The sequence below is a fragment of the Leiobunum rupestre genome, chromosome 2 (assembly GCF_980474605.1).
Source record: "Leiobunum rupestre chromosome 2, qqLeiRupe1.1.hap1, whole genome shotgun sequence".
Lineage (NCBI taxonomy): Eukaryota > Metazoa > Arthropoda > Arachnida > Opiliones > Sclerosomatidae > Leiobunum > Leiobunum rupestre.
Genome location: NC_143385.1, coordinates 11,484,169 through 11,510,818, shown reverse-complemented (window position 1 = coordinate 11,510,818; position 26,650 = coordinate 11,484,169). Strand labels below are relative to the sequence as shown.

General features: G+C 35.0%; 2 protein-coding genes and 1 long non-coding RNA gene across 4 annotated transcripts; all 3 read right to left on the bottom strand.

Annotated features, from left to right (window-relative positions):
* Positions 1–1,011: 1,011 nt before the first annotated feature.
* LOC149956122 (uncharacterized) lies at positions 1,012–22,357 on the bottom strand. Of its 2 annotated transcripts, XM_090164627.1 has the most exons (6): positions 22,033–22,357; positions 18,515–18,774; positions 16,757–16,877; positions 2,762–2,871; positions 1,553–1,621; positions 1,012–1,493 (listed from the first exon to the last, which is right to left on the bottom strand). In XM_090164627.1, exons 2-4 carry the CDS (start codon positions 18,741–18,743, stop codon positions 2,808–2,810), a joined length of 414 nt encoding a protein of 137 aa, XP_090020753.1. In that variant the 5' UTR covers positions 18,744–18,774; positions 22,033–22,357; the 3' UTR covers positions 1,012–1,493; positions 1,553–1,621; positions 2,762–2,807. The 2 variants fall into 2 exon arrangements, with proteins under 2 accessions (XP_090020753.1, XP_090020754.1); XM_090164628.1 differs by lacking the exon at positions 16,757–16,877.
* Positions 7,222–8,758, bottom strand: LOC149956123 (uncharacterized). The gene is made up of 4 exons (XR_016478162.1): positions 8,167–8,758; positions 7,889–7,969; positions 7,627–7,826; positions 7,222–7,538 (listed from the first exon to the last, which is right to left on the bottom strand). It is a non-coding gene; the product is annotated as an uncharacterized LOC149956123 (long non-coding RNA).
* Positions 22,358–25,529: 3,172 nt separating the features above from the next.
* LOC149956121 (uncharacterized) lies at positions 25,530–26,446 on the bottom strand. The gene is made up of 3 exons (XM_090166769.1): positions 26,410–26,446; positions 26,142–26,356; positions 25,530–26,036 (listed from the first exon to the last, which is right to left on the bottom strand). Exons 1-3 carry the CDS (start codon positions 26,444–26,446, stop codon positions 25,530–25,532), a joined length of 759 nt encoding a protein of 252 aa, XP_090022895.1.
* Positions 26,447–26,650: the final 204 nt, after the last annotated feature.

The following is a 26,650-nucleotide window of genomic DNA, read 5'->3' as shown; positions in this document are numbered from 1 at the left end:
CACAGTATACAGATAAGGGTATATTATATCTATACAAAACTCTCACTTGCACGCACGTTTTAAGATACAAATATTTTACTCCATTATGAAGTTGCGTGTGATAATCGTTTTCGACAGCGTGTGCATGTACGTACATAAATTTGTTGATTGATTCTCAATATGTGACTAAAATATTATAACTAATATGTAACCAAAAATATATACTAGTTAGCAAATTAGCTGCTGTATTAAAATACTTCTTAATTGTCAACGTAAAAATTTAATGAAACGGGATTATGTTTTCTAAATTAATTATTGGATCGATGTTTTCGCCCATTCTCTATTGGAATGAAATAATATAAAATTAATTAATATTTAATGTTGAACACTTTATTAATTACTGGTACTACTTTGTGCTTAATTTTTTTAATTTCGTCAATGTGTTGGCATAACTTTAATTTTTCCTTGGTGTGCATAAATAAAAAGATAGAAGGAAACTTCAACTAATTAAGTGCTTACAGATAAAAGATAAGCATAGTATTATTTATTTTTCAGGTACGATAAGCGCTGCGTTTCGAGATCAATGCGCCTGATGAACGCATTCCTTTAAAGTGAGAGAAATACAATCTGGTCGAGGTTAACGGTAACAGCGAAGGAAGGAAGCTGTTGGCTGGCGTGGAATGAAGAGCTTGCCACCACCCTCCTACGCATTGTAACCCGCCCATCTGAATAAAAGGTATTAAAAGTAACTAGATGATTCGGCTCTAAAGTGGTGCGTTATTATTAATATTAATGTTTGTAACCTCTGATTGACCGTACCTCGAATCTCTTTTAGACGACTTCTGTTAAGCCACGGTCACACTAAAGCTTAAAACCCAGTTTAGGTGGGTTTGAATGCCAGTTTTGACCACCGACGATAATTCTTGGTTCATACGTGCGAAATCGCTTCACCACGGTTTGCTTATAGCCAAGGCTTAACGTCATTTCAAATTATGACCAGAATTTTGAAAATACTCAAATGTATCCCACCAAAACAATTAGTTAATCATGTTTACTATACATACAGTAATATTATTTGACATTATTTAGAATTTTATTCAAATTATTTTTGAAAATACGAGCAATTGTACTTTCCCGCCTTGTCGTTTTGAAAGAGATTCTAAGCGAACCGACTTTTACGAGTTGCTTCCCGAACCATCACGAAGTTAATTCTCACGCTGGTTTTGAAAACTAGTTATCTAAAAGACAGAGGGTGAACCTGCCTTTAGTCAGCCTTCCACCTTTCCCTCCGAGAATCTGAAGCCTCTTCTCGTTTCTGGCTCACGCCAACGTGCTCTGTGTTAGGCTTTGAACCTGTTGGGGGTGCTTCTTCTAAGCTTTTACGGAATGTAATTGGAACCGTTGGAAAGTCCTTCTTGGAGCGATACAGTGGGATTCCTTTGAATCTTTAGCGTGCTCTGTTAACCCTTTTAAAGCTGCGATTTAATTCTTTGTTGAAATCATTCACGAGGAACCTTTTTTAAAGGTTAATCATTGAAACAAAAAGAGGTTTCATATTGGATTCTATCTATACCTTTTTATCATTTACAGTGTAGGTTTTGGAAACGTTAGCCAACAACGACCTTTTTGAGCCATCAGCAGCCTAATTCAAGAAACATTTTATTACATCATTGGGTAAACATTTCGCCCTCTTAATTCCAAAACCAATTTTTTTAATTATGAAATTAGAAAATAACAACGACGTTTAAAAGTGCACAAGAAATGATCCCTGATGACGGACTGATGATTTGTCCGAAATAAGTCGGACTATTTTTTGTGCACCTTTAAACCTAGTGGTTATTTAGTATATTTGTGCAGGACGGTGACTTACAAACTAAATAAAACATTTCCACCTTCAATTATGATAAAATTTTTAAAAGTATTCCTTAAATAGTTTAAGTTTCATCGATTTTTACTTTTTTGAAAATGGATTGGACTATTATATATTTTTCAACAGAAACAAATTTTTAAAGAAATTGAGTTTTTAAATACCGGATTTTGGCACTTAAAGTCGAGTAAGAACCATTGAATTGGGAATAATACTGCTAGAAATACAATTACGATTTCGGTTGCCATGGTTACGTGGGACCTGTTCTGATAAGACTGTACGAAATTCATCTTTATAATTAGGCTGTAGCGCCATCTATATTTTGTAAAGTTATATGCCTAAAAATAAATAATTATTAGCTAACTCACCGTAACTTGAGTTAAAAGGATCGTGTTGACAGAATAAAATTATTTTAAAACAACTTCAAAGGTTTGTTTGTTACGAGCAATCATACATTTCAATTTCACATCAGATTCGCGAAAAAATTCAATTGCAATATAGTTGCCACCACTAGAGACAGATGCCGCCACGGTAGAACGATATAGTTGATAAAGTCTCCTTATTGAACGAAATTGGTTGTACCTCTATTTATTCCCAACTCAATGGTTAGAACATTTCGGTCTCTTTGGATAATAAGGGCTTTTTACAAATATATCTCTAATGAGATTTGACGAAAATGGAGCTTACGCATTATTTAAATTCAACTTCGTTTGTTGTATTGAACGCGAAAGAGTTATAAAAAACAACATTTGAAAAAGTACGATAACGACAATCGATAATAGAATTCGAAATATCTCAGCTTTTTCATCAAATAGTCCTTTGAAAATACTCGGGATAAAATCATTTTAAAAATATGCTAGATTAAGATATATCGCTAAATTTAATGTACACTCTATATATACTACTATCTCTTACAGTTTCTCGTTATCAATCGGTTCTTCAGGTGATATAGTTTTTTGGTTCAAGTGTTCTTGTAAAGCCAACCGTTGTCCGACCATAGAGGCTCTACTGTTATTGGAGTTGATCTGTAACGGAAATTTAACTTCAATCAAATATTAAATAAGTGGAACAGGTACTTCGCATAGCCACTCGGATGGGGAGCGGTAAACTGGCTTAACTGGGCAAGGTCTTGGATCGGGTAGCATAGTGATTAGCTATTTAACCTCGCAACCGGAGTAGGCGGGTTCGATCCTAGTTTGTAATTCACAAGGCACTAGTTGATTTAGAACGGATTATTAGCTTAGCTGATTATTATATTTTTATTATTTGAAGTTCACACACGCGCCGAGAACGAAATTGGCGCTATGTACCTACCAGGAACCAACGACTTCGCTTGATAATTTTAGCTCGGGCCCAAAGACTAGTTGAAAATTAAATCGCTTTAAAAGGTAAAAATAACGCTTATTTCGGCGAAATAATGAGCAATTATTGAATCGGAACGTAAAATTGACTTTGGTAAATCCTCGCTTCGTTTCTGGAGGAGTTTATTTTAAAATCTGAAACGAGACGAATCGCGGAAAACACTGAAAATCGCGGATAATTGAATCCGGGCAGGTCAGACAACGGCCGCGTTTGGGACAATTGGGGATGAGAAGCCGCACCAATTAAAGAAAAAAATAAAGTCCCAAAGAAAAAGACAACGGAACTCGGAAATGAAGGCGCCAGAGCGGGGACTCTTTCGGGGAAAACGAACTTTGCTGTGGTTTGAAAGCCGAATCCGACAGATCGTTCATTTCATTCTCTTCAATGGGAAGAGTTTTTAAGCTTTTGAAACGAATAAATTCAGAAGATGGTGTGCTTTGTGAAACAGTCCCTTAAATTAAAACGCTTCTACGACTGTTTTGGGCTCGTTAAAAATAATTAAGAAGGAAACTTGTTGATCAAATATTTCGCAACGGTTTGCGCGGAACTGGGTTTTCCATTTAATTTCCCATTACCCGGATAATTATTTCAAATGTTTGGCGAGTTTATAATGACACTAATGTTTATTTTGACGTGGTGAGCTTTCATCTCACTTTAAACATTCAACGCTTATGCGTAGAAAGGTTAATCTACCACGATTTAACCAGGGCCGGATTAAGGCTTTATGGGGCCCTAGGCCCAAGTTAATTTTGGTGCCCCCTTTCAATAGCGAGCGAAGCGAGCTAGGCGCTTCCTCAATTTATAATTGAGAAATGGAAGGAAAATTCATTTTGCTGCCAGATTTAGTACGTCGTCAGGGGCTAGATGGCATAGGAGTGGATGCGTTTACTAAAATTACTCCGGAAAATATTTTGTGAAAGCAAATGATTAAAGTTTTGTACTTTAATTTATTTCGATCCCTCTTGGTGCCCCTTGTAGGCTTGGTGCCCTAGGCCCAGGCCTATTCGGCCTATTGGTTAATCCGGCCCTGGATTTAACACTGTATGATAATTTCTTAATTGATAACCGATTAACTCTTCCGTAACTCAACATTCTAGTTACAAAAACTCCCAATCTTATCAATGGAAATTGGCAGAAGTACGCAATATATTCGTCTACCTATTCTGTTGAATTTAGTCGTTTGGAACACCTTCCTTCGCAAGAACACGCTGATTTTATGTTATTCGTTTGAGAAGAAAAAATAGTACTCGCAGAAACACTTCGAAAAGTAATTTTCCATTTCATTTTTCTGGCGCTTTAACATATACGTTTACTACTTCGTTTTGTGAGAGGAGTAGGTGATTGTACTAGGTGATAAAGCTAGCTATTTCAAAAACGTTTCCCCTTAAATCCTGCGCAATCTTACAGTAATCCTAAATACACTGTAAGAAATTGGGGTGTATGAAAAGTGTAGAAAAGGTGTTTTTTCCAAACGTGGCTTATTTACAGCATTTAAAATCCGGAATATTTTTTGGGTTGTGCAGTGGCGTCACCAGGATTTCCAAACTGGTGGCGCTTAAGCCGTAAGCACTGGTCAGGGCCTTCCCATTGAGTGATATGGGGGAGGGGGGGGGGGGCTCCTAAAAAGGTTTGTAAAGTTTAAACATTGAAGCCGCCGGCTAGGAAAAATGAAATTTTTGATGCCCAATTTTAAGTTCGAAGAAACATTTCGCCAAGTAAATTGTAAAAATTCTGAATTTTAGGAGGCGCTTTTCGTAAATTTTAGGTGGTGCTTCAGATATTTTACAGGTGGCTCAAGCGCCGCCTAAAACACACTAGCGCCGCCAGAATAACTCAGAATATACACCTTTCTAAAATACAACAGTTAAAAAGGGTGTTTTTCTTTCGAGCACGCCTTATTGAAACCTTTTAAAACTTTAATATTTATTTTTACATATGATTATTTAATTACATAAAAATTATCTCAGTTTTGAAATTCAATTCTAAGTAAATTTAAAAATATTATTTTGTTAAAAATTAAAATATAGACAGGTTCGTATTCTACAGTATTTATAAATAATTATACATATTCTTTATATTTATTCAAAAGGTGGCTCTGAGGTTGCTGTAAATAATTTTAATAACTTTATCGAATTAAATCAAATATATTAATTAATATTAATAAATTAATTTGATAAGTATTTGATTTTAAATAATAAGTTTTAATGTGTAAAATATTTTTAAACCGTTTCTGTTATTCTAAATGATAGATGGCACTAAAGTAAAAACTACTTTTTTTCATTTCCACTGCACGAGTGGACCATGCGCAAACGGAGCACTTGTCGTTGTTTACATTTCTATGGGGTCCTTTTTTTCTCGGCGCACCTTATACAGGAGCGTCTCATTCCAATCCGCTAATTAAACTTCTAAATGTATTTCCAAATTCGCACAGTGTATTGTATAGTAGCGATCACCGCACTTCATAAATCGAGCAATCATAAACAAGCATTGAAGATTACATATGGTTCGGAGACTATAGGCTGATCCATAATATTATGGCTATAGTGGCATGATGGTGAGTGAACAGTATTAAACTCAACTATAGTTACAAAACTAAATAGTTAATGTTAAACAATTGTTTGTCAAATGTATAGATGTCCGAATTATGGCACCTTAGAATGTGAAGAGAATTGCACATGCTCACCAGCCAAGAAGGCTTGGTTTATTAAACAACGAATGTATGCATGTATATTTAATGGCTTTGCAAACTTTTTTATGAATAACTTCAATTGGTTTTTTTGGTACATTGGAAATTGTGTATTTAGATATTCATAATTCGTAAGAAGTTTTAACTTACTTTTAAGTCTACGAAACATTGACTAGAATGTGTATGCATTCATTAAATGAGTTGGTCTTTTAAGCCTGGTTGACACGGAAGTAGTTTACTGTTTTCTGTGAAAGCACTGCGGAATGCGTAGTGGAAACAAGAAAATTTTAAAAGCACAGAAATTAACTGCGGTGTGAATTCGGCTTAATACAATTGTCAATTAGATTTATTATTTAAAATTAGCCTAAATTAAATTGGTTTGGATAACCAAGAGAAATCTGGGAGTATTAAGTGTATTGGGATTTACCCGTAGTTGAGCTACATTGGCTTACGCAGATGGTACCAATGTTGAGAATTGGAGTCTGATTGCCTTAAATTTAAGCTTAATTTCTAAACCCAAATTTGTTATAGTTCTGTAGTTGTTATTAATAAAATTAATACATACAATATTAACTAAATTAGTATATTTGTTTAACCTTCCAGATTATTTATAATATAAATGTAATCTTTAAAAGTAAGTTTTAACTTTTAGGTAAATTTCTTATTAATATTCAATAAAACACCATTGATGGACGAGTAAAGAGTTCGGAAGAAACCCTAACTTTCCTACCATTGATTTAAAAATATTTAAAATCAAAGCGCGAAAGAATCTCCAGTTACCACCCCAGAAAGGTTCACTGTGATTTTAAATAAAAAATAGATTCTAAAAATAACCACAAATTGTCTTTAATGATTTATGACTTTATTTTCACAATTAGAATTGAATTAGAATTTTTTTTATTTGTCCCTGTAAAACTATTTTTCATTTATAGTTTACAATTCAAAATTCAATAATGTTGTATTAAAGCTATACAGAAACTGGATTGGAAAGAAACTAGCCTTTAGTAACTTATTCAATTACGTACTTTTAACTAATGAATAATCATTGTATCAAATGAGGATAATTAGATATAAATAAATTCAAAAACGAGCGAGCGGTAAGCAGTATTTTTAGGTTATTAGTAAATTCTTACTAAAATAACATGGTGATAACTCGTGGTTTAAAACATTTATTGCGCTTATAAAATGCCCCCCCCCCCGCACGAGGAATGATTCTAAACATATTATATACTGATGTCGAACAATTGAACCCAATTAGGATCATTAGCCGCCGATCTGTCTAAACGGGAAGATAAGAAGATATTTTTTCACAATCTTCGCACGCCTTTTTTGTTCGCGGCGCCGGTTCCTTGTAACTGAAGGTTGGCTCCGAATTGACTTTTTCCTTCTTCGACGGGCATCAAGGCTCGTATTAATATCAAGAATGCATTTATTTATATTTAGGAAGAATGATTATGTTGCGACAATCGCCAGGCACGTTGAACGCCTTTCCCCCGTCTCGCGCGGGGGAAAAGACAAAACGTCACCGGCGTTTGATTACCATCGCGTTAGGTGACGTAAGTTTTAAGCAGCCAATGAAATACCGGGACTATTCGTTTTATTTTAAGTGGAGGAGCGTACTGGGGGGACCAAAGGCTAAAAACCCTAGGTATAAATAAATACATTCTTGTTAATATCATAAACAAATTTAGTTATTTCAAGTAATTAATGAATTCAACGCCCTAAAACATACCGATCAAAATCAGATACGTTTGTTTTCCATGCTGGTATTTTATAGTTGGCGGTTGGTTTGAACCCACATGGAACGGACGACTTTAATTGGGGTTCGGGAGCGTACGGTAGACTCCGTTTGTTTGGTTTTTTCTGGAGTCACGGCGGAGAACGATTTTGTGAGCGCGTCTTGCTCCCCAGTAAAGTCCGTTTCCTCTCCATCTGCAAAAGTCAAAAAATTTAGCAAATACATAATTTATAAATAATTTCTTTTCGTGCATTACTTTTTGTTTCTTTCAGCCGCTTCATTTTGGCCTCGAGAATAGCTATTTTCAAGAGCAGCTCTCTTTCACGGTCCTCTGAAACTGAAATTAGTACAAGAAGCTTTTAAAAAAACTACTCCTTAACTAATGTTCACACACGATAATTTTACCTTTAACTTTGAATTTATGGTACCCCTTAAAAATAGATAACATTTCGGCTATGTCCGTCATTCTATTAGAGAGTGGATATTAGATATTATTTCTTTTTGTAAACCAGCAAAAAATTTAAAAATATTTACCTCAAACGTTTTAGCACGAGAGCAAAAACGTTGTGATTGTTGAAAATTGAAATATACGAAGTGAGGACAGGAAGGCTTACTTCCAAGTTTATATACCCTACCCAGGGGTGGATTAACCAATAGGCCGAATAGGCCTGGGCCTAGGGCACCAAGCTTACAAGGGGCACTAAGAGGTTTCGAAAAAAATTAAAGTACAAAACTTTAATCATTTGCTTTCACAAAATATTTTCCGGAGTAATTTTAGTAAATGCGTCCACCAATAAGAACCAAAAACGTTTGATTGTCACATTCTCTGACGGACTGTCGTCTAGCCCCTGACGACATCCTAAATCTGGCAGCAAAATGAATTATAATTCCATAAATTGAGGAAGCGTCTAGGTCGCTTCGCTCGCTATTGAAAGGGGGCACCAAAATAACCATGGGCCTAGGGCCCCATAAAGTCTTAATCCGGCCCTGACCCTACCCCTAAAATAAGTACCTACCCCGAATCTGTAAATGGGGAGGGGGTGGGGAGCCCGGTATATATATGAATATAACTTAATTACTCCCGTCAAATTTCACTTCAAAAGAAAAGTAAATCAACGATAATAGTTACATACGAAAACATACACAATGATAAAATAAAACCAAAAATAAAATATTTGTACATAAAAGCATACGTACCCCCCTGTGCCCTCTGGCTACGCCACTGAAAACATACTAAACGGAGTTGGTAATGAGGTATCATATTTTCGGGCCAAGCTCTCCATTTTTTACTAATCTAATTTTAAACTACATTATAACTTTCTAAAACGTTGTTGGGTTCTTATGCACATTATACTAACTCAATATCAAGTATGGCAATTTTTTTAAGAGATCCTTATAATTAAAAATTATTTCCATGTATGATTACTACTTTCTGATTTACTAAAACCTAATTCTAAACATTAATTAACTTGAACTTAATACTAGGCATTATTGTAAGACAGGGAAAAAGATTTAGTAAAGACACTGGAATTCGATTCTAGTTTTCCAAATATGGCCTTATTTCCGTATCAAAAGATTAACAAGACGTTCAATATACTAACACGTACCTTTTTTTTTCTTAAAAAAATAGCTTTTGGCCCAAAGAGGTGAAACGAAAAATAACGCCAGGTGTTTGGTTTAGAATTTTCACCGCCATCTTAGGGGCTGCCGCCAGCGCCCCTAACCCGGTATGAGCGATTTGCGAACTATCCTAACTTTTAAAACCGCGCAATTTAGGCTTAGTTCTCTTATAACTGGAACGCGCCGCGCGTGCAAAACAAATTTTTTGCTACTTCAGCAGCGCGCGCTTTTACGTTGTTTTTCTGTCTCACCGACTTCTCGCCAGGTGTCGCGGCGGACGCGTGCTTTTCAATTTCCCGGAATTTCTTTATTATATTAATAATTAACGACTCAATATTTTTTGATGCGGTTTTCGCCATTAATTTTAATTTTTAATGGGCTATAGGGCTATCTAACTGGTTAAAGCTTGACCTTTCCCCTTTAAATGGAAGAATAAGCTTTGCAACAAGTTTAAAAACTTTCGGAGAAAACTATTGACACCTAAAATTGAAGAAATGAAGAAACATGACAAGAAGAACTTAAAAGGAAAAATAACTTAAAAGGAAAAAAGACGTCTCACGAAAGACAAATGAAAAATAAGGATGTCGAAGGTGATTCTGGAATTTCTGATTCATCAGTAGATAATTGCATTGAAGAACCACTTGAAACATTACCAGCTGATACCGTGGATGAGAGTATTAGTTGATTAAGCGAGGGATAGCCTGCCTCGGAAATAACTCCAGCAGACGAGACTTCTAAAGATGACAATAAACCCAAAAAACCAAAAGCAAGAATTAATAGTTCATCAAAAGAAAGATTCAGTGCCTTGGGAAAAACTTCAGCAAACAATGTCCAAAAAAGAAAGAAACCTAATGAACTTCGTTTTCCGGTATTATTTTTTTTGACTTAAACAACTTTTGGTAACCTCCATTTCCCATATTTATATAGATAGAAGAGTTAATGGAAGATGAATTAAGTATTAAGAAACATAAAACGTTTATGGTTAAGGAGCGGAAAAAAATACCCTGATTTTGAAGAAGTGGATTCCAGAATGGAGATAACGTTTGCTGCAAGGGCGGCTGCGATTCACGAGCAAACTCTAGTGAAAATTATTTTAATAGAATATCCTGCTTTAGGAGATTATCGACAAGTAAAAATTTGCATGCACATTTGAAAACAGCAATATTTGTCTAGTCAATTTTCTTACCCGATTCTGTTACAAAGTCGAGTCGTAATATTTAAATTTTATATATTGTGATTGATTTTTACTACCTTGACGAATCAGCTTTAATAATAAAATTTCACGTAAGGAAAAACACTATACATCTTTGGAATATTATTTCTAGAACTGTGGTCAATTTATTTCTAGCTTAGTCGTAAGCTATGTCATGTATGTCTAATTGTTGGAAATCAATTTTAGCTTAACTTGCAATTTCAACGAATTTCCAATGTTAACGCAGACCAAATATTTCTGGAATTTTTGAAGAATAATTGGGAGCAGATCTGGGAAACTGCCCCAAAATCAGTAGCTAAGAATCTCAAAGTGGAAATAACGAACCACATTTCTTCCCAGACAGTGAAAAAAGAAAAGAAACGTATGCATTTTTACCTCTCCGAGGGGACAAAGTCCCCTAGGAGGGGTTATACAACGACCGTGTCTGTCGGTGGGTCTGTCTGTGGGTCTGTGGGTCTGTCAGGCCTGCGAACGCGTTCGCATTTTCGGTGCAAAGTGAATCACTGCGTACGCAGTTTCTCGAGATCTCTGCGTTCGCAGTTGCTAGTAATTAGGGAACAAAGTCGAAAAACCGTGTTTGCAAAACCACCGTGGGACGGTGAGCGTTAACGGATTAATTTGCAGTCGGGGTTGGTTTGGTGGGTTTTTTTCGTCAACGCTCGTCGTGACGACAGGTTTAATTCAGTGGTTTGGTTATTTCGCTATTGTAATGTTTATGTGTAGGGTGGTAATGTTGTGTTATTGTTATGACGTTTGTGGGTGTTGAGTTTGTGGTGTGTACGGGTGGTATCTCTCCAACTCTTTCTTATTGACTTTTGGGACGGAGCGAGTGCTGAGTGTAATGCTACCTCTCAACATCCAATGGCAGGGTTTCCACCAATTGTTCACGGTATTCGTCTTAGTATCAATTTGCGATCGCATCGGGCGGGTTTCGAACCCGAGACCGCCTGTTTGACAGGCGGACGTTCTACCACAGAACCACCGACACAATTAGACCTTCAGCTTTATCGAAAGCGTATTTAATAGAGTATGAAATTTTGGTTTAATTGAAATAGAGCAAGATTTCGTGGAAGATTTAAATTATTGCATCGAAGAAATTATAATTTAGCGATTTCTCATTTGATTAAAAACAAATGCGTCACCCAGGTTTCGAACCCGGGCCGTTCAGTTAGGCAGTCGAGCGCTCTACCACAGAACCAACGATAACTTCAAGCTATACTGCAAATAAGACACTCATTGTAAGCATAATAGTTAACAAAGTCTTGAATTTTTTTACGAATGAAATTGTGAAGGCCTAATGTGGTTTTTTTACGAAAAAATTATAAAGACTTAATCTTGTTTAATATAATAAGTTGCTTTATTTCAATTTGGTACTTTTGTTTAGGGTTTTTTTAATGAATGGAGTTTAAGATTGTTTCTTCTATTATTTGACGTTTTATTTTTGCGGTTGTATATTTGTTTTATCTTTTATTCTTTTAAAATTATTTACTTCTTCCGCAAAATGGTTCATTTTTTGGAGGAACCTTTTTACTTATTTTTTGTGTATTAATGTTTTGAGAACCTTTACGTTTGGGAAAGGATAATTTTTGACGGAACCTTCAAAGTGTATACGTCGCATTTTCAAAAGATTTAATGGTCAAATCTTGTTTTAGCGCAGTCAGCAGATAAGATAAAGGGTAGAACCCGTTAGTTTTTTGTAATTTATTTAGTTTTTTCAGTCGTATATTCTTATCTATTAGGTTTAGCGTATTGGTTTTCAAGCTTAATAATTCATTTATTAACAACATATCGAGTTGGTCTGGTTTTCAACTCGGTCGTAATTTATTTTAAACGTTTTCTCGGCTGATTAAGATGTTTAATGCAGTTCATCAATTGGGTTCGTTTGTGTTTATTTATAAAGAACCCTAACTATTCCCTCTACGGTCATTTATTGATATACGTTTAGTCAAGTGGCTTTCTGTGCTTTGTGAATGGTAAGTTTTTCGCTTCTTGTTAATAAGTTTTTGGTGGTGTGGATATTTGGATATCTACGATTCCTAATGCAGTCATTGATATCCTGGGTGTGCGAGTCATTATATGATATTGGAAATTGGACGGTTTTGGTCTTTTTCATGCGGTATGTGTCACAACGTCAACAGGATGGTTCCGACAGTCTACGAGTCGTCCACTACCAGATATCTACGGTATCTTGATCGTGCGAACGTTGAAATAAAATGAGCGTTAACTATGCGGAAAGTATTTCGTAAGCGACAAAAATACAAATACCCTCTGTAGATATTTCATTCATTTAAATTGGCTTCGTATTATATTTAACTGCTAAACTTGTACCGTAAATAGGGTTAAATTCAATTGTGCATTGTTTTAGTAAGTCCAACTCGCAGTTGTAACTACTTAATTTATAATATTCTGAATAAATTAATCTCGGTTGTTTCGTCTCAATTATTTTAATTCAAATTAAAATTTTATACCGGGCGGGATTGAACCGGGATTAAGTTATTAGTAAATAACTCTGAATTGGGGAGATATAACTTTGAGGGTCATCTCGAGAAATTAATACCGCTAGTTGTATTTTAATTTTGATTGTGTTGAGCTTTTGGGCGGTATTGTTGGCTTTAATTATCATTTTTTCGTGTGAAGTGGTTTAAAGAAGGTTTTCTGTGTTGTTATATCGTAAGCGATCAAAATACAAATACCCTCTGTAGATATTTCTTTTATTAAAGTTTGCTTCGTATTACATTTAACTGATAAAATTATTCTGTAAATAGGGTTAAATTCAATTGTGCGTTGTTCTAGTTCGTCTAACTCACTGTTGTAACTACTTAATTTATAATATTCTGAACAAATTAATCTCGGTTGTTTCGTTTCAATTATTTTAATTCAAATTCAAATTTTATACCGGGCGGGATTGAACCGGGATTACGTTATTAGTAAATAACTCTGAATTGGGGAGATATAACTTAGAGGGTCATCTCGAGAAATTAATACCACTAGGGACAATGCTTCCGAGGAGAGGTATATTTTGGCTTGCCAACTTGTTATGTCTGATTTTATGTTTATATTTAAGTTCTTAAACAATTTTTTATATATAGGTGTAAGATATGCTGGAGGCTTAATGTTAATTCCAGAAATTTACAACAAAAATTACCAGAAAATGTTTTTTTCTGATAAGGTAAAATTTTAATAAACGTTATTTATTTTAGTTATTTATTTTATTTTATTTTAAAGAGCATCAAAAACATTCCGGTAGAGCCTGTGATTGTTTACAATGAACATGACATCCTACAATCTACCGAATTGAATATGTCGATGCAGTGCCAGTTATTGTTTGCCACGATGTAATAACGGCTGTGTGTCTTATTTCTGTTCGTATTGGGTTTTCCATTGTGCGTATCAGCCGAAATTTAAAAAAAAAACACTGAATTTTATGGATTTTTTTTCGATTGAGTTACACTAAGCCTTGTAAGGCAGTGCACGAGTTTATTCAGAAAATAACGTAAACTTGAGAAAAAATAATTAATTTCAACGTTTTCACTTATTTTGTGCAAGATTACTTTTATGTATACGGGTTAAAATCAACGTTTTCACTTTATTGTGGAATAAAATTTTATGTATGGATTTTTTATGGTTATATAATTGTATTGTATAAATGCAAATTAAAATGTTTTTGTGGAAATTTTAAATATATTTTTCGTCAATTTATTTAATTAGCTATATATTGTTGCACACCTTTACAGGTGTTAATTATAACCCTTTTTGAACCTTAAAATAAACTTATTTTACACCGTACAAAATCTTATGTTTTACCCTTAAGAAAAACGACGGAGTTAAAAACACTCCTTTTCTTCCCTTGAAAGCGTATAAAAGGTGTTCAAGCGTACTTTTTACACGAAAAGGTGTTGCTATATTTTGGTACATCAGTGTCAAAAAGTTATAACTGAACACCTTTGATGGTGTAAACTAACACCTCTAAAGAGAACAAATTTGGACCCAAAAATACTTCTTTAAAAGGTGTTAACATACACCCCATTTTCTTAGAGTGTAATCTTATGTTGAGTGCAGCAATTCTAAATGGGTGTTACTTTCCGATTGCTCAGCGATTTTTAATATATATAACTGAGGTAAACTATTTGACGGCTGCAAATTAATAATAATCAGCTAGGCTAATACCCAAGGCACCACCTTAGGCCTAAGTCATCATGCGACTTTTGAAGCCCTTAATTCAGGTGGCCGGGTTACAATGCGTAGGAGGGTGGTGGCAAGCCCTGCATGCCACGAGATCGAGCCAACAGCTCCCTACACTAACTATTACCGTTAACCTCAGCAAGTTTTTATGGAAGAGGAAACCGAAGAACTCGGGGGAAAACCCCATAAACCAGTGGGGAGAGAGCTTGCAAACTCAACGCAGAAGGAGTTGTTCCGAGTTTTCACCCAGTGCCACAAGCTGGGATCGAACCCGGCTCCTCTTGCTGCGAGGCGAAAGTGCTAACCACTCCGCCACCCCTATCGAGATTTTAAGTTTAATATTTACTCTGTTCCTCAAATTTCAATATTAAAGTATTATATTTTAATGTAAATAAAAATCTAAGAAATATTAAACAAATAGGGCAAAATTTAAAATTAATAATTTATAATAATTACCAAGTTGCCGTGAAATGTATTTTACTCGATAATTAGGTGCCAACTAACAAACTACTAGAATACAGTGTTGCCCGTCGTGTGATGTATATTGTAGTTTTTAGTATTTTGTTAATTGGCGTTAACACGTAATCTATATCATCTAGGTTGTGTAATGACTGTGTGCTATCGTTAACCTTTGTTTCGTATAATATTACATTTATCTCGTTCATTGAACAAAAATAAATGTAAAACAACATTTATTTATTGTTAAGTTATGAAAAGTTATCTTTGCTATTACACGGAGAAATAGGCGCTTAAATAAAACATCTTCCCAAAAATCACCAAAAAGTAATATTTCCGACAGCCAGGACTCATAAGTTAGTATTTATATAGTGCTTTTTGAAATATTAGAAAGCTGGAAACTTTTCTCGAACATAACATCGGTTCTTTGCTAAGCCTTTACATGGCAAAAAAGTTACCTGGTTAAAAGGAAACACTTGTTGCATACCGTACTGCAAAAGTAATACGTTTAGTTCTAAAGGAATTAGTTTTCATCTTTTTCGAAAAGATAATTTTATACGAAATGAATTAACTCTGCCTCCATGAGAAGCCTTAAAATTGGCCGGTAATATAAAAATATTCCGTATAATTTTAATTATTTATACCATAAGAGGATGATGATAATAATAATAATATTATCTTCTTATACTTAGTTTTAGTAACATTATATATTTTACCTTAAAATATATTATCGAAAATTAACATTAGTATATTCCTTATACACGTGAGCCGACGCGTTTCTTATCTGACGCAAAATTCTCATGAGGGCAAAAACGCGTCTCCAATTGGCTTAAATATGACTTTTTGGCTAGCCATTCTAACCGTTTAACCGACCGACCGGAAATAGTTCCTTCCCAGATGAATTTGGAGAGGGGAGTAAAAACCAAGTATCTTTTATTGAAGCGTCCATTACCGGAGTTCATGCTCATAGAGTAAGCTCTTCACGCCAAAAAATATCCAATCATCCCGGCGGTATTACCCAAATCCGACGTCTAAAGAAGCGCACCCCGATTACATTTTTCATTCACCTTTTCGTTCCGGACGAAAATTCGACCTTAATGATCGCTGATTGTTATAAAGAGATACATTCTAGGTAAATAGAAACATTTAACTGACATCTTATCCGATTTCAGATTGCCTTCCATTTGGCAATTAGGCCTCCCCGCCTCTGCTAATGACGTAATGGCAACAGTGCTCCGAATACTCCGGACACGCGCATTTCGGACAGCGCTTTTGAGGAGTAATTTCAAATTATCTTTGCAGACGTATATACTAATTGCCGCGATTTCGAAAACCCCAGAATATTCGTCGTTTCGGATTTACAGGATTGCTCGTATCCCCAAAATTAGTCTAGAAATCAACGTTACCCGATTCGCCTATTTAATGCGTTATTGCATTTGCGCTTAATTAAAATTGATTGGAGATCTTTAATTTCGTAAAAAAATTGTTCAAACATCTTTTGTACTCGACAATATATGTGCCGATTTCAAGTCGCTATCCGTAGACGGGCCAAAGCGTAAAATACGTATGAACCATTCCCCAAGAAAAATTTTTGGCCTTTAAACGCGGATTACGTTAACGACAATGCTTTTGAAACAAAACCTATTTACTTACAAATCGACTACATTTGTCTCATTCCAGAAATTGTCCCATTTCCAAGACCATGCATTTTCAAGAGCGAGGAAGTTAATGAAATTAATGGCTTCCACCGTTTTGAAGCTGCTTTCAGAAATATCTCTAGAAATACAATTCATTTTTAAACTCACTATTTCCTGGGTTGTACAACCCGGCTATTTCCCACCTTTACCCGCCAAATGTTAACAAACATTTACACGGGTTAGATTTAAACTAATCGTCTTTCAATATATGTTTCCATAAAATAAAACAATAAAAAGATTAAGGGGGAAGTCAGCAATAACTCTAGAAATAAGACGTTCTTACAACACTCCCTAATTCGACAATAATTAAGATGTTAAACCTCGGTTTTTTGCATAATTTTGTTAGATTTATATTCGAATTTCTTTTTAATATTACATTTTAAATATTATACAAACTATAGCTTTGGAAACTGGCGGCCTTGAAAAAATCTTAACTAGTGGAGCGATTTTTAAAATTAAAACTGCTCTCCATAGGTTTGACATAAATCTTGTTTACGTTGAAAATGGCACCGCTAGCCCAATTCAATTAAAACCGTATTTTTGAGTAGTTAGCCTAACTGACGCGAGAAGTCGCTACGTTCTTGGTGAACGACTTTCGTAAAAAATAGTAAAATTCCAATATAACGAGCTAATATTTTAGCGCGGGTATGTTTTTTAAATGCGCGCGCGCTGCTTTCAACTTTAACAGTACAACGATTTTAACTAAATCACTTGAAATTGAATTAAGAATATTTTTCTGACAACACCAGCAAGAGACGTGTTTCAGCGCCATCTCTTATTTTTTCCCAGAAACACAAAACCACTTACTTCCGCCTTAAAAGTAAAAAACGATTTACTTTGTATCACGAGCTTAAGCTTTTTAGTAATTTATTGGCGCGAGAATTTCACACCTTCTCTTTAAATTTCAAAAACTTTATTGACTCAAGCGCATGCTCTCTATCTTCAATAACTATAGCTAGTGACCTAAGAAACATTTATGCGTGACCTCTCGTATTTTATATAATATTACTAATTTAATGATTTGTATGCCACTGAATCCAATGTTTGAAAATGTTAATGTTAATTAAATCAAATTAAATTAAATTAATATAAATTAATATAAATTAATATAAATTAATATAAATTAATATAAATTAATATAAATTAATATAAATTATTATAAATTAATATAAATTAATATAAATTAATATATATTAATATAAATTAATATGAATTAATATAAATTAATATGAATAAAATTAAATTAAGAACATAAATAAACAAATACATTGTACATTATAAACTTGGTTTTGGTTCAACTCTAACTTAGGTTCGCAATTAGAAACCAATAATCACAACGGATAAACTAAATCTTTATTTCCGCAGCTCTTTCGGCTTCTGACGCAGTCGTCGGCCATAAAGCGCGGCTCTGCAGGATCGAAAGTGCGCAATTAATGAACGAGGCCTTTCAAAAACCAAAGCTTCTTTCCTCGCTTCAGTACGACACCCTTCTAATTCATTCCCCCATAATGAAATGTAATGAGGAATATATTTACCACAACTATAGTGTAAAAGTCTCTAGTCTCAAATAATATCTATTCACCGAAAACATTCTTATTACAAGCCAACGGTTTCGAATAATTTTGGGATAATACACTATTGTTTAATTATTCGCCTCCAAGGGTACCAATCTTAAAATTATAAAAAAGGGAAAAATAAGGGTTCTTGAACTGACCACTTGACGATTCGTCGGAGTCATTGTCACAGCAAACATTCTTGCGGTTGCAGATGTCCTCCTGTTCGATGGGGGAGACGCTGTTCTTGCAAGGAGGTAAGCCACTCTGGTACCAGCTCCGGGGGACAATATTCATGAGTGTGTTCCTGTCTTGGGGGTGGCTGCACACGAAGACGACCATTATTCGGATGACGAACATAGAGAACTGGTGTCCTTTTCGATGCTTCATATGTATCAGCCACTCTTACCTCGGTATTTTGCTAAATAAAAAGAAATAAGGTTAATATGATAATATGGAATGGGTTTATTATTAATAAAGGAAATTACATAAGTAATTAGAGGAATTACAGAAATAATTGAAATTAAATTATAAATAAAAGGTAGTTAGACTAAAAATAATAAAACATATATTATAAGTATTATCAAAAATGATATTGGTTTGTGACTCATTGAATTACTTTAATCACAAAGGATATTTCGTCATTAATAATGGGAAAGTTAAATTTATTAGCGGGAGTGTTACAAAACTATGTTTAAATATGGTTAACCATAATATAATTTATTAGAAAAGACTCACTTAATCTTGCGTGTGGTGAGCGTAAAATACTCCTGAAATGCTTCTCTAAAATTTCGGGAGTGTGGCAAGCATAAAATTATCCTGAAAAGTCTTTCTAAACCGGAAATTTAGATATAAAATACTCCTAAAAAGCCTCTCTTAACCGGGCGTGTGGTAAGCATAAGATACTCCTTAAAAGCGTCTCTAGACCGGGAGTGTGCTAAACACAAAATAGTCCTTAAAGGCCTCTCGTAACCGGGAAATTGGAGAGCATAAAATACTCTCTTAACCAGGATTGTGGTAAGCGTAAAATATTCCTTAAAAGCCTCTCTTAACCGGGAATTTGGAGAGCATCTTATCTTGAGTTTTTTTTGCATCAAATACTCTCTTACCCCGGAAATTTGTTTCTTAAATTGGTTTAATTTGGCAATTTTTGGTTCAGTTACAATTTAATTTAGCAAAATAGAGATTTTACTGTTCGGAAATTCAGATGCTCATTACATTACAATTGAAAAACTTCGGTTCAGAAATTCATATATAAGACAGATATTCAAAGAGAAGTATAGTATGTAAATAATTCAGAGGGACATTAATTAGATTCGAAATTTTGAGATGAGAAATTCCAAGTACAGCAAATTAATCAAATATTTCAGGCAGTTTTGAAATTCCAAGTACAGCAAATTAATCAAATATTTCAGGTAGTTTTGAAATTCCAAGTACAGCAAATTAATCAAATATTTCAGGCAGTTTTGAAATTCCAAGTACAGCAAATTAATCAAATATTTCAGGCAGTTTTGAAATTCCAAGTACAGCAAATTAATCAAATATTTCAGGCAGTTTTGAAATTCCACGTACAGAAAATTAATCAAATATTTCAGGCAGTTTTGAAATTCCAAGTACAGCAAATTAATCAAATATTTCAGGCAGTTTTGAAATTCCAAGTACAGCAAATTAATCAAATATTTCAGGCAGTTTTGAAATTCCAAGTACAGCAAATTAATCAAATATTTCAGGCAGTTTTGAAATTCCAAGTACAGCAAATTAATCAAATATTTCAGGCAGTTTTGAAATTCCAAGTACAGCAAATTAATCAAATATTTCAGGCAGTTTTGAAATTCCAAGTACAGCAAATTAATCAAATATTTCAGGCAGTTTTGAAATTCCAAGTACAGCAAATTAATCAAATATTTCAGGCAGTTTTGAAATTCCAAGTACAGCAAATTAATCAAATATTTCAGGCAGTTTTGAAATTCCAAGTACAGCAAATTAATCAAATATTTCAGGCAGTTTGGAAATTCTAACCTAAGCAAAATGATTTATAGGGACTACAGTGCTTTCCTAAACAGCATTTGTTTAATCAGCATTTTCCAAAACAGTGTTTTTCAAATCAGCGTTTTGTCAAAATAGCGCTTTGTCATAACAGCGTTTCTTTATACAGCGTTTGCCAAAACAACAAATTGTTCAAACGGCGCTTTGTCATAACAGCGTTTCTTTATACAGCGTTTCCCAAAACAACAAATTGTTCAAACGGCGCTTTGTCATAACAGCGTTTCTTTATACAGCGTTTCCCAAAACAACAAATTGTTCAAACGGCGCTTTGTCATAGCGGCGGCTTTCAAAACGGTATTTTGTCGAAACAGCGTTTCCCAAAATGGCGCTGCTTTCTATAGCACTAATAATATAGGCCTATTGTAATACATATTTTTCTGGAATTTCGGCAAATTTCATTACCTAATGGTTTCTGCCGATAGTTAGTATTGCAAACTTACCTAACGTAACCTAACCTAACCTAACCAAACCTAACCCCTGAAGTTCATATGTATGTTATACATTTTCCATCGTTAATTCATATACATTTTAAGAAACCGCTGTCTTGACCAAAACCGCTGTTTCAAAATCGCTAATTTGAGAAACGCTATATTCAGAAACGCTGTTTATGGAAAAAGCTGTTTTGACAAACCGCTCTACTGAGAAACGCTTAACCAAAAAACGCTGACTAAACAAAAGGCTCTTTCGACAAACCGCGGTATTGAGTAACGCTATTTCAACAACCGCTGTTTTAACAAAGCGCCGTTGCAACAAAATGCTGTTTTGAAAAACGCGCTTTTGAAAACGCTACTTTAACGAATGCTATTTTAGTTAAGCGCTCTATTCCCTACATACCAAGCAGAATATAAAGAATTGTCAGACGAGTCAACTGAAAATCGTTCAGACCTTCATCATATTACTTTTCCAAATTCTCAGTTCAGCAATTATCCAACTAATCAAAACATTTTAAACGGTTCAGAATTTTTGAATTTAGTAAAATGGTCAAAAAGATTCCGATAAACTAGAATTTTAAAAATCCGAAAAAGAGACCAAAACAATCACAATGTTTAATAATTTACAATTTTAATAAAAATAAAATTTCAATCAGGTTGTTCCGATGTTTATTATATTAACTAAAAAAAGTTTTTTTTTTCAGAAATAGGATTTTATAAAATGCAACAGCTGTCAAGCCTATCGCAGCAATTTCAGAAACAAGGATGTGAATGTTTTTACAAAATGTGAAAATAACGAAAGTGTTTACTCTGAAAGGTCGATTGATTGAAATAACTTTGGTTTCATTTGATGTTTTAAATTTTTTTAAGACTGATTTAAATAACCTATTATACTTTTATGTATTTACAAAAACTTTAAAATTGTTTTGGGTGGTAATGTTAATTTATAGTCAACCCTATTAGAAGCGGAAATTACATTTAATTTAAATTATTTTTACTTTGGTTAGTCCACAACCTTTCTCCGGAGAACATATTATTTCGAAATTTAAAATTTATTTTGATTGGGCATCTCTGCCCACTTAAGAATCCCACCCGTGTTCCAAGAGAGCCGTTGGAACGAGAGGCCCATTTTTATCTCTCCCTCGGCGGGCCCGGGGCCCCACAACACCAATGGCGAAATGAAAACTTGTTAGCGAGCTCACCTGTGGTCCATTAAATCGCGTCAATTATCCCCTTTTGAATTGTTTCGGAGGTAATTGGCGCCATCTCCTTACATAAACTCCTAGTTTACTAGACGCGTCTGGGCTCTAATCTAGTCTCTCCGCTTCTGCTGAGTTCATTACGACGAAGAGAGAGAGAGAGAGAGAGGACGAAGATGCCTTCCAGGAATTGACGGATGATCCTCTCTACCAAGAGCGTTGTGGTTTTCTTCCATTCCGCCCTCTGGTGGGAAGACGCGTCAATCCAAACTGAGACTTTGGTGTTTATCATAATACTACCCTCAGGCTTAACAGAAAGACATCTAAAATCTCCCATTAAACAACAACTGGTAAAAACAAAAGTGACAGACGATATTAAAGGGGATCTAAAAATATTAACTACTACTATTGAAGACTACTTAAAAAACATATCTGAATTATCGGAAAACTACACAGAGATGATAAATGGCTAGAGTGATTTAGGAAAGATATCGGTACTAGCGGGACAGATTGAAGCGAATATGATTAAAATTCCGAATATTGATAAGAAGATTAGAGTGAATAATAATAAACTCCTTAAGTCAGAAGAAGAATTAAATACGAAAATACCGATGAAAGAAGATTCAACTGAAGTACCGGAGTGTATTGATCCGACAAATAGTGACCAAATGGATGAGTCTTGGCCCCTGGTTCATAAAAAGAAAAAAGAAACTAGGAAAATAACTACTAGCTACTGGTTTCAAACTTTCAAAGTTCAACCAACAATAAGTGCAAACTACGCAAAGAACATCGAACCAACTTTTCTAAGGAACCAAATTCAGCCAAATATGAAAAATACACCCAACCAAGACTCCCACAAGAAAAGTACAATCTCAGGGTATAAGGGAAAACTAACTGCGTAATAAAATTTTCAAAGCAGTACACTCTGTTTAAAAAGTCTTCGACAGGGGAAATCTTTGCCCTTTTTTTAATTCTGCTAGAAAACTATAATAGATAGCTCGATGAAACCAATTGCAAATATTATTAATTTTGCAATATCTTTCGTTATTTATCGGTTTCGTCCGCCAAACATTAATAGTTTGGCGGGAACCGTCAAAACTCATTTTTGACCAACTTTTTAAATATTGGTTCTACGGCACTGACTCGCGCGTTTTTGAATTCACAATGGTCGGTTCATATTTAGAAAGTGGAAACATTATCCCTCTACAACCAACGGTTGAGAAGTTATCGCGTTTACAAACTTTCGTCGAAACTAGGAAACACCTAAAATGCATCAAGCGATTATTAATAACGCAACTTCGACAGCGATCCAACAACATTGAAAATATATTTAATTAAAGGCCGATTTGAAAAAAAAAATTCCTAGGACAACTGGGCAAGTGGTTTTAAGAATATTCCTTTTTTATACGCCAAAGCTTTTAAAAAGCTATTTGCGTTATAATTTGTTTATAATAATTGTTACCACAATTTTAAACCAGCCTTTAAATAAATATATGTTGTTGGATCACTGTCGAAGTTGCGTTATTAATAATCGCTTGATGCATTTTAGGTGTTTCCTAGTTTCGACGAAAGTTTGGAAACGCGATAACTTCTCAACCGTTGGTTGTAGAGGGATAATTTTTGCACTTTCTAAATATGAACCGTCCACTGTGAATTCAAAATCAGTGCCGTAGAACCAATATTTAAAAAGTTGTCAAAAATTATTTTTGTCGATTAATTTTTGGCGGACGAAACCGATAAATAACGAAAGATGTTTTAAAATAAATAATAGTTGCAAGTGGTTTCATCAATCTATCTATTATAGTTTTCTAGCATAATTAAAAAGAGTTCAAATATTTTTTCGAACACAGCGCCACGTTTTCACCTAGAATCAACTCTCAAACCTTTTGCATTAATTTTTTTTAAATCACTGGTCGCTCCAGTTTAGTACTTCTTGTGTGTTTATTACTCCATGGTTTCGTTACCGACTCGCTAAACTGTACATTTGTTGCCGTAGCTCAATTACTATACCAGATATGAACTTCTCCTTTGGAAGGACACAATGGGAGCTTAATTTGAAACTGTATACCAAATTTCATTTAAATCGGGTCAGTAGTTTTTGCTGTAGAGCGGTCTGCGAGGAGAAGATGGAAGAAGAAGAAGAAGAAAAATTAAGCCTTACTTTGCCCCATTACTACGAAACGTCGCCTCAACCCTGTTCGATGGAATTCGTATATGTTTGTCGCATTCCTGTAACCTTGGGTTTGTTTGTTTTTATTTATAAAGAGCCCTAACTATTCCGTCTAGGATCATTTATTGTACGTTGTAAGCCGTGTATTGCTAACGGTAAGTTGTTTTTCGTTTTTCCTTTCGCATAATTGTTTCAATTGGGTTTATTTATTCCTGATTTCAAAGTATTTGGATTATTAAACTTGTTTCTTGGTTGAATATTATTTCATATTTTTCTATTGGTTATTTTTGTTGTCTAATTTTATCGAAAGTATTGATAGTTTATAATAAATAAAATTTTCGTATTTGGATTGACTTGTATACATGCTTCGTTGGGTTGTTGTGGTGAATCGACGTACTTTGGTTAAGACCTTCCACTTATAATTTCAATTTTCGCTTAACATTTATTTTCGTATATATCTCATTTTTATGGACCTATAATACTATATGTTGGGTTTTTAACTTAGTGGTTTTTCGCACTTTTATACTGTACCGAAAGTGTTGATAATGTGAGCGAAACTTTGTGTACGATGATTTATTTGCATTGATCCAGACCAACCCTATTCTCGTTCACCTTAATTACTAAAATCTTTAGAATTGTGTAATTTCTAAATAATTTGACATTATCGCTGTGATATTTAATAATTGTTTAAGTAAGTGGTTGATAAAATTTAAGTTGTTGTGACAACCTGGTCTAAAGAACAATAAACTATTTGGTATTGTGTTCTCTTTTTTTCACCCTTACAAACAGAATTAACAACCTAGTACCAAATACATTTTCGATGTAGCAGCAACGGGATTAAAATCTCGTAAATTTTGGAATATATTAGTGAAATATATAAAACATATTCATATTTTTAAATTTTTGGCCCGTTTTCTTATTTTCTTTTAAAAAATGTATCGCCGTTATAACAGTTTTGATTAAGCGTAGTTATAGTACTGTGGAACGCTGCGTGGATAATGAACTAACTCCCCTCCGAGGAGAGGTAGTATTACGGGCTTGACCGTCTTGTTAAATTTATCTAATTGACACTTGAATGCCGATGCGGAGGATTTGGTCTTAACGGCAGCCGGGAGATCATTCCAAAATTTAACAAACCGTTGCGTGAAGAAAACCCGCCTAGCTACCCCGTTGCACCCCTTTTTACGGATTGTGGGAGCCTTCAGCCCTACCACTTGATGTCGAAGAAGTCAGCTGCTGTAACATCATACAGGCCATAAATGATTTTGAAAGTGTCAACTAAGTCAGCGCGAAGACGTCTGTCCTTAAGGGACAGAAGACCCAACCTTTTTCACCTTTCATCATATGGTAAGGTTCTGAACCCTGAAACTAGCTTCTTGGCCTTTCTTCGCACCCTTTCCAGCTTCTCAATGTCTTTGACCAGGTGGGGGGACCAAATGCTGGAACAGTAGTCTAAGTGAGGGCGAATGTAGACACTGTACAGGATTTTGAAAGATTTGACACTAAAATGAGAGAATGATCTCCGCACTGTCCGCAGCATATATAAAGCCCTTGTACCGCGCGCGGAAGCAGCTTTGCTAAGGCCGGAAAGCTTGACCCCAACGTCCCGAACTACAGCATGCGCCTCTATCGCTTTACCCCCCAAACTGTACTGATAGCGAGGGTTATTAGCCCCGCAATGGAGAACAACCGATTTAGTAGTATTGAAGCTCATACCGTTCGAGGAGACCCAATGGGCCAAAGCATCAATGTCCCGTTGGAGTAAAAGCGAATCAGTCGGTGAAGCTATTCTATGGCCAGCCTTATTGTCATCGGCAAACAATTTGAGAAAAGACTCCTTCATAACCAGAGGAAGGTCATTAATAAATATAACAAAAAGAGTTGGGCTTAACACAGATCCCTGAGGCACCCCACTGGTCACCTCACACCATTCCAAACATACCCCACGCAGGACCACTAGCTGCGTTCGACCACTCAAAAAATCCGCGATCCAATGGACAATCAAAGGTGGAACCTCTAAATACTCAAGTTTCCGAATAAGCAGCGAATGCGGGACCGTGTCGAAAGCCTCGTGTAGGTCCAGATAGACCAGGTCAACGGAATGCCCTAAATCTAGGCACGTAGTGACTTCCTCAAGGGTTGAGAGAATGCACTTAGCTGAACATGTTTCATATTTGAGATGAATTTAAGGCATTTGATGTACCCCGCACCTGTTTCATTATCAAAACATTTTTTTTTTAAATCCATTACTTTAGCAAAACGTTTCCGAGGTTACGTGTGAACGTGGAATATGGTTGCAATAGTGAACGCGGGCACCCAGCGAAAACGAGTGACGGGATGCGAAGATAGAAAACACAATGATTACTCTCCACTAATCGAACTTCAACCTCGAATGTTTGAGAGTAAACATACCTCTATTTTCTTAAATTTTTGCAATGTAATTTTGAGAAT